General features: G+C 39.9%; 2 protein-coding genes across 5 annotated transcripts; both read left to right on the forward strand.

The window, feature by feature from the left end:
• The first annotated feature begins 10 nt into the window (after positions 1 to 10).
• Positions 11 to 1,535, forward strand: LOC125501793 (KICSTOR subunit 2-like). Of its 2 annotated transcripts, none has more exons than XR_007279453.1 (6): positions 11 to 245; positions 395 to 541; positions 641 to 760; positions 837 to 977; positions 1,095 to 1,233; positions 1,342 to 1,535. XR_007279453.1 is itself a non-coding variant. In XM_048658619.1 (6 exons), the coding sequence occupies exons 1-6, from the start codon at positions 165 to 167 to the stop codon at positions 1,332 to 1,334; spliced, it is 696 nt and encodes a 231-aa protein (XP_048514576.1). In that variant the 5' UTR covers positions 12 to 164; the 3' UTR covers positions 1,335 to 1,535. The 2 variants fall into 2 exon arrangements, 1 of the variants encoding a protein (XP_048514576.1); XM_048658619.1 differs by having other exon boundaries at positions 12 to 245; positions 609 to 760; positions 1,299 to 1,535.
• A 751-nt stretch (positions 1,536 to 2,286) lies between these two features.
• Positions 2,287 to 7,213, forward strand: LOC105688006 (kelch-like protein 10). Of its 3 annotated transcripts, none has more exons than XM_048658602.1 (11): positions 2,287 to 3,231; positions 3,349 to 3,501; positions 3,586 to 4,297; positions 4,362 to 4,699; positions 4,774 to 5,105; positions 5,202 to 5,383; positions 5,467 to 5,678; positions 5,797 to 6,132; positions 6,250 to 6,372; positions 6,511 to 6,690; positions 6,797 to 7,213. In XM_048658602.1, exons 3-11 carry the CDS (start codon positions 4,122 to 4,124, stop codon positions 7,018 to 7,020), a joined length of 2,103 nt encoding a protein of 700 aa, XP_048514559.1. In that variant the 5' UTR covers positions 2,287 to 3,231; positions 3,349 to 3,501; positions 3,586 to 4,121; the 3' UTR covers positions 7,021 to 7,213. The 3 variants fall into 3 exon arrangements, with proteins under 3 accessions (XP_048514559.1, XP_012259425.2, XP_012259426.2); XM_012404002.3 differs by having other exon boundaries at positions 2,288 to 3,231; positions 6,523 to 6,690; XM_012404003.3 differs by lacking the exon at positions 6,797 to 7,213 and having other exon boundaries at positions 2,289 to 3,231; positions 6,445 to 6,653.
• Positions 7,214 to 7,227: the final 14 nt, after the last annotated feature.

The following is a 7,227-nucleotide window of genomic DNA, read 5'->3' on the forward strand; positions in this document are numbered from 1 at the left end:
TGCTATTTGACATTCACGTGTTTATTGGCTATAGCCTGAATTTGCTATGTTATTTTTTCAACAACGTGGATACACGAATGACAAACGTTTGCGGGCAAAGAAGATAAACCTACTTGTTGAACGAAAACTTTCGCTCGTTTGAGACAGTTTAAACAATTATTACAATGGACCACGAAGAGGAATTTTTAAGCAATTTTTTCACCCTAGTATCACAGCTATGTTTTGACAAGGCTAAGGAGTCAGTGGTAAAATAGTAATCTTGATATTTCAGAAACTGGCTGTTAAGTAATACTAAGTTCACTGTAACAACTCTGATCAAATTATCTAGTCATCTTTTATTCAGCATATGTTTCCCTAATCGACTTTTATGACTCTACCACATGTAATCCCTCAGGAGAAAGAAAAGGAATCATGTCGATCTATGCAGATGGGTGCGTGGGGTATGCTGCTTGCAGATTTGCCACAAATTGCTGTTGCGGAGAGATCATATGCAGACTTAGGCTTCTTTCACACAAAGAATAAAGGCTTTTTGAGAAAAGACGTAAGTTGATCTACGATACAATATTTTGATAATATAAATAAGCACTAAATATGACGACCTCCGATAGAATTCTCTTCGTGCAATATATGAATCATCCAGAACAGATCTTCGGAGGCTAGAAGAAAGTACACGAGGAACTTACGCAATCGAAGCAACTGTCGCAGAGGTCTCTGGTCAACTATGCCAGTTTGTTACTGCGAGAATACAACTCATAGATTTGTAAGAGCAAAAAACTTCTTTTGTTCCTATTAACTAGCCCATCGTATACTTACGAGTGTGATATTTCCATGCATAGCTACGAGAAGATGTACAGTATGGGGATAAACAGCAAAGCGATAAAATATCAAGAACTCTTGCAAGTCATGACTGGAATTGTGGACATCCATTCATTGTCCTGTTCCCATTTGTCACTAATCGCCATCAAGACTGCCTTAACGTATGCCAAATTATCTAGCTTCATTTTATCAATGTATTTCTTTTTTTAAGTCAAAAGTATTTATTCGCATTCCTTGCACATGAAAACGTTGGTGAACCTTGACAACTTTATCATTAGTCTAGAATGTGAAATACTGCTTGAGCTATTAAACGCCCAAATCGAGGTTCAGAATTGGAGGTTCTTACCATCCCTGATGGCTTTGTATGGTGCCCAAACTCGAATGTCTGCGTGGGAAAGAACTCTGCAGAGTAAAGAGGTGGGATTTAGTAATTATTCTCTTGGTAATTATTTTATTCAAAAAAATCAATACCTTGATTCTAGCGAATACAGTTTGGATCCTTTTTCTTGTTTTCCTGATTTTTAGTCATGGAAATTGGGCTTTGGGGCTACATTTTTGAAAGCCAATCAGCAGCCTGCGTTGTACCAATGGCTTGTGAAGCTGAAAAATAGCATACTAGCCAAATGCTCCCTTTACTTTCACTCGACATTAACACAGCAGGCTAGTCCAGGCGAAATGAGGAGCATCATGAGCAAACAGAGCGTCGATTATTATCACAAGTGAGTACAAGAAAAGAGAAGATGAATTTGAAAAATGTCTCGCGGCCTTTTTTCATCTTTATTAGAAACTCTTCGCCACCATCCATTTGATATACCATCCCAGTAATCGACTCTGGTAAACTTCTTGCAGAATACAAACCTTTCAAAGAAAATATGATCTTATCGCAGTTCTAATAGTATTTGATGCTAGAGGTGTAAATATGCCCGGTCCTGGATACACCCATCCTAAGCGAGAGAACGATAATACTGAAGAATTCGCCATCATGGTCAGCTGCCCCAGTGTAGGTATCAAATTCGATGCCAGATTCTTATCGATAAATATTTTATGCACAATCCTTTGAACAAAGATAGCGTTGAAGCTGTGACAGTGCGCATTTTTTATACTATAAATTGTCACACTAGGTTTACATGCAAAAGCCTTGTATGCACTGGAACAGCATAAGTAAAGCTATGAACGAGCGGCATGCCGACCTCCTCTCTATGGATAAGATCATCTATACTAAAAGTCTGAAGGTAAAATTATCGCGTAATTTTCAGATCATGCGTTATATTACTGAATTTTGGATGTTTAGGATCTCTGCACTTATGCGATGAACAACATCGATCCACGCACAACTTTAGTAGTCGTATTCGACACAAACAAACATCGTGACAAGGATGCTCATGTGGTAACTTTTATGCATGAATTGTGCGCCCAGCTCAGATGTAGCAAGGTTTATGAGAGCCTGAAATTATCTAAGTGAAAAAAGTAACCGCAGAGGAGCAAAGACTATTCGTGTTTGAATTTCAGTATCGTTCACTATCTTGGTACTTTTTAGTTATTCGCATATTTTTGATGGGCCTTTGTGGTCAGATGTACGAAAATCAGCTGTAACTCATATTCCAATCTTAATATCTACTGGATTAATGATTCTAGTTTTGTACAGGAAGCATAAATGATCGCCGGTAAAGATCACTGCGCATATATTATTCTTTATACGTGAACGTAATTTAAAATATGTTCAACTATACTACTGTCGATGACTCGTAGATACGAGTAGAGGTCAGAAGTACATATGTATAAACAAACAACGTATTCCTCCAAAGATTACGTATTTTATTTCTATATCAATTCCCTTGTTGCCAAGTGGCTCCAAAGTCCATAATTACAAGTTTATTTTACCTACGACTAATAACCAGCTGATCTGGGCGCTATAAAATTCTCTGCACATAACGTCATCTCATTGTGTGCGGTAGACTACCTTGCCACAAACTCTATGTAGAGCACGATAGATGTAGACTACTGAGACAAAAAAATGGCTTCGTTCGAGCGCATCAAAATAAATCTGAACTCCAAAGGTTCACCAAAAGGTCGGGCTGCTGATAAAATATATTTTCATTCAGAAATAAATATTCTTAAAAGCATTGAAATTCAATGGGAGTGTCCAGCGGCGCGGAAAGCCCTCCGGGTTTCACGTGATTCCCCCACTGATTCCCGCTGAAACTTGAACGGAGTGGTCAATTCCGTATAAAATTCTCGTCCGGAGGTACAGGGCCACCAGTCGCACGGTTCGAGTCGAAGGCTGATGAAATAATATCGTACTGCAACTACACAATGAAAACTTTTATTTTTCTGCTCGTGGCCGTAATTGCGGCTGTCCATGCCACGGTTTTGATTCCCGCTGGGTTAGATCCCGAAGAATGGAATAATTACAAGGTATAGGTATTGAGTTGTAACTGCATTTTGGAAATAGATCATTTGAAATGTGTTTGGAAAAATAATGGAATGTTATGCTTTCACGATCTTTTGAGATGATTTGACCTCAATTTCTAGGCAACTTATAACAAATCATACGCGGACGATGCGGAGGAAGAAATGAGAATAGGACTTTACCTCAAATCGAAGGAAAAAGTTGCAAAACATAATGCGGACTTCGAGAAGGGTCTCCACTCCTATACGCTTGGTATAAATCAGTTCTCAGACCAGGTAAGCGCAAATCTAATAATGTTCAATAAGTAATAACGTCAATTAAAAGATTTTATTATAAAATGACAACACAAACCTTTGTAGACTGCTGACGAATTTCGGAATACTTTGAATCCACACTTGGGTCTTGCGAGCCGAGCCAAAGGTAAAGCTGCTGCTCAGCAAGCGCCATGAAACCAACGATAAACTACCAACGCACAACAATTTTTTCTCATATCACATGTTACAGAATATTCTACTTCATCTGTTATCAATATTTGTTACTTCAATTTAATGTTTTTTAAATCTTCTTATTTTTAAGAAACGATCGAAAATAATTTTACGCCTTCCCCTCGACCGATCCTTTTTTTTATGCATCCAAATTTTGAATTGACAATCAGCTGTCATTTACTTCGTTTTTCGTCTGTCATGGCGACGACCTTCCCTATCGTCTACAAGCAGCTGGGTTTTAAATACATTTCCGGCTAACGAAGTGAAAGAAAGAAAAAAAAATTCGTTACCCAAAAGTTATATTTTATTAAACAACGCGCTAGAAAATAAAATAATAAAATATATCGCAGCTACATCTGTTAACCACTGCTCGAGTGAATTAATAAATTGATTAATTTACTCAAGTGCAGATGGACAACAGAATGAAGCTGCGGAAATTAATACGCAACCGAATGTCACGAGCCTCGGTTTCTGGCACAAAGCATAAACAGTGCAAAAAGAAACAGGCTGTTAAAGCTAGGAAATGCATGTGTCTTCCATCCAATTATGCCTTAGTCGAATTCCCCATCGTATGGTCCGAACTGAGGTACCGAAAAAGTAATGTAAAAAAAAGACAAAAATTTATGAACTCGTTTTGAATTCTTCTTTAGAGCTAATCAGCAACTTTGCGACGGTGCGATAAGATGCGCAAGAGATCAGCTATTTCCCGTCCATCGTGCGATTCTGTCGGCAGTCAGTCCTTATTTCAAAGTACTTTTTACGAACAGTTTGAAAGGCGGCAAAACGGAAACTACGGAGGTTGTTATAAACCGCGTGCCCGGTGAAATTTTCAGTCTTATTCTTGATTACGCTTACACGGGTACGTGCAACGTGACATCTGAAAATGTTGAGCAGCTTTTACCGCTTGCTGATCAATTCGAAGTACTTGGCGTTATTCAAATTTGCTGCTTGTTTTTACTTCAGGAATTGAGGCCAGAAAATTGTTTAGGTAATTATCACGGATAGTTTGCGATCGTGCGTACTTCATAATGATCTGAAAATACCAATAATCTTGATTCACAGGGATTTTCAAATTTGCACGCCACTATTTCTGCCGTGATCTTGAGGAGAAAGGACGCAAATACATACGGCATAATTTCAAGCAAATTTTACAAGAAAGCGGAGAATTCAGAGACCTTTCTTGCGAAGAATTACAATTGGTCCTACAGGATGACGAGCTCAATGTGAGAAATGAAGAATTGGTATTTGAGGCGATTAAAACTTGGGTCGAATCGAACCCTGGAGAACGGAAATCTGCGCTACCAATACTTTTTAAATGCATCCGGTTCGGGCTCATGAACTATAAATTCTATAGGAATAATATTCTCAAGTGGAAATTCGTCGAAGATGACAAGGTGAGCTTACTCATATTTATTACCTATTTATCAGTACCGTTTCTTTTCTGAGCTAGAGGATAATATAATGAGTTTTCGTCATCTCGTTACGTTTAGGAGTGTCAGCAGGTTCTGTTTCCGGCTAGTGTATTCCTTGCGGAACAAGATGCGCGACACGGAGGGGAAGTAGATTTGAAAAATCCCTTAACACGCCCCCGAATACCATACGAAATTCTATTTGCGATTGGAGGCTGGAGCGCTGGATCCCCGACAAGTTTTGTTGAAACTTACGACACGAGGTGAGCGAGGCTAGCTGGGCTAAGACCTCATGAAATTAAGACTATTCAAAATTAAGACAATCCGTTGAAATTCTTTCTTCCAGAGCTGATAGGTGGTTCCTTTCAGTGAACACGGATGTGACACCTCGAGCATACCACGGACTATGTACTCTAAATAATGTGATATATATGATCGGAGGATTCGATGGAAACGAACATTTCAACACCGTCCGTTGCTTCGACCCTGTGACAAAGGAATGGAGAGAAAGAGCTTGCATGTATCATGCACGTTGCTATGTCAGTGTTTGCACTCACGGTGAGGCCAACAGGACTACCCCATTTATTTTATCACTTTTAAGGAAACTCCTTACAAGAATTTGTTCCAAAACTTGTTGGGTTTAAATCTTTGGGTAACCAGAAAAATCATTCCACAGGAGGCAAAATCTATGCACTTGGAGGGTACAATGGACGGACACGGATGAGTTCGGGAGAGCGTTACGAACCCCATAGAAATCAGTGGGAAATGATACCCTCTATGCATCGTCAGCGTTCTGATGCAAGCGCAGCAGCTCTCCAGGATAAAATCTACATTGTCGGTGGATTTAATGGACAGGAAGTCCTCAGCTCGGCAGAAGTTTTTGACGTAGAGACGAGCCAGTGGAGTTTCATTCATTCCATGACTAGTCCACGGTCTGGTGTCTCTTTAGTGGCATTCCGAGACAGCCTTTATGCTCTTGGTGGATTCAACGGCTTCACGAGACTCAGTTCAGGTAAACATGATTGACATTGCATCTGCGTTGACCGACGAGATACAATAAGTTTTTTCTTCTGCCAGGATTCAACAAAACTTGGGAAAACTTATAGATGTGCTACTCTTTTGGTTCCAGGTGAACGATACAATCCTAATCACTCGGCAGATTGGCATGAGGTTACGGAAATGTTCAGCCCACGTAGCAATTTTGCCACAGTTATCCTAGACGACATGATTTTCGTTATCGGCGGTTTTAATGGTAAATCATTCATTATTTCTAAAATTTTAGCCAATTTCGAGTAGAACTCCAGTCAAGGATTCAAATTTTTAGTGAAATTGTTGGAGCTGAACGTGGTGTAGGAAAAGAATGAGTGTATACGGTGTATAAAGTAAGCAGGTGCCGTTACAGGATCGACGACGATTTCGTACGTCGAGTGTTATGACGCTGATAGCAACGAGTGGTACGACGCATCACCTATGAATTTGAACAGGAGTGCTCTGAGCGCCTGTGTTATTGCCGGTCTCGTCAACGCCCGGGAGTATTCGTACCTCAGCAAGGCCCGCAATCTAGGTCAAGGTCGGTTTAAATTTTTACCTACTTCAGACATGATGGATTTTATCTGGTGTGCCTGGTGCATTTCCCAATTTTTGTTTGACGAGTCATTTGATTCGATTATGACTAGGTCAAGCGATAACGCAGAATCCAAGCAAGCCAGATCAAGGTGGCGAAGGACCTGAAGTAATATACGCTGAGGCACCCAGTGACGAGCCGCCATTTATCGATGAAGCGCGTCTCCTGAATGAAGGGGGTCCCATCAATGGAATAGCTGAAGGTGGTGCTATTCTCGAAAATCAGGAAGAGATGCCACAGGCCGACCCTCTCGATCTCTATCAAGAAGTTGATTAGTCGATCGTCAAAGCTATAGCAACGAAAGAGGATCGAAAAAAATGGTAAAATCGTCTTGGATCGAGTACCGATAGAAAATTCAACTGTTGTGTAGCACAAACAAATTTATAGTCAATGCTGTGCAAAGGTAATGTATGCTGTACAAAATCTGAGACCACGACTAAAAGTATTGACAAATTGACAAATTTTTAAAACGGATATTTTTAA

Source organism: Athalia rosae, chromosome 7 (genome assembly GCF_917208135.1).
Source record: "Athalia rosae chromosome 7, iyAthRosa1.1, whole genome shotgun sequence".
Taxonomy (NCBI): Eukaryota; Metazoa; Arthropoda; class Insecta; order Hymenoptera; family Athaliidae; genus Athalia; species Athalia rosae.

Excerpts from the sequence above, each read along its gene's own strand:
- LOC125501793 (XM_048658619.1), top strand. The coding sequence starts at position 165 with ATGGACCACGAAGAGGAATTTTTAAGCAATTTTTTCACCCTAGTATCA. Across the intron at positions 542-608 it reads AAGGCTTTTTGAGAAAAGAC|AATTCTCTTCGTGCAATATA; the intron begins GTAAGTTGATCT and ends GACCTCCGATAG. Across the intron at positions 978-1,094 it reads GCCATCAAGACTGCCTTAAC|TCTAGAATGTGAAATACTGC; the intron begins GTATGCCAAATT and ends CTTTATCATTAG.
- LOC105688006 (XM_048658602.1), top strand. The coding sequence starts at position 4,122 with ATGGACAACAGAATGAAGCTGCGGAAATTAATACGCAACCGAATGTCA. Across the intron at positions 5,384-5,466 it reads GTTGAAACTTACGACACGAG|AGCTGATAGGTGGTTCCTTT; the intron begins GTGAGCGAGGCT and ends TCTTTCTTCCAG. Across the intron at positions 5,679-5,796 it reads TGTCAGTGTTTGCACTCACG|GAGGCAAAATCTATGCACTT; the intron begins GTGAGGCCAACA and ends ATCATTCCACAG.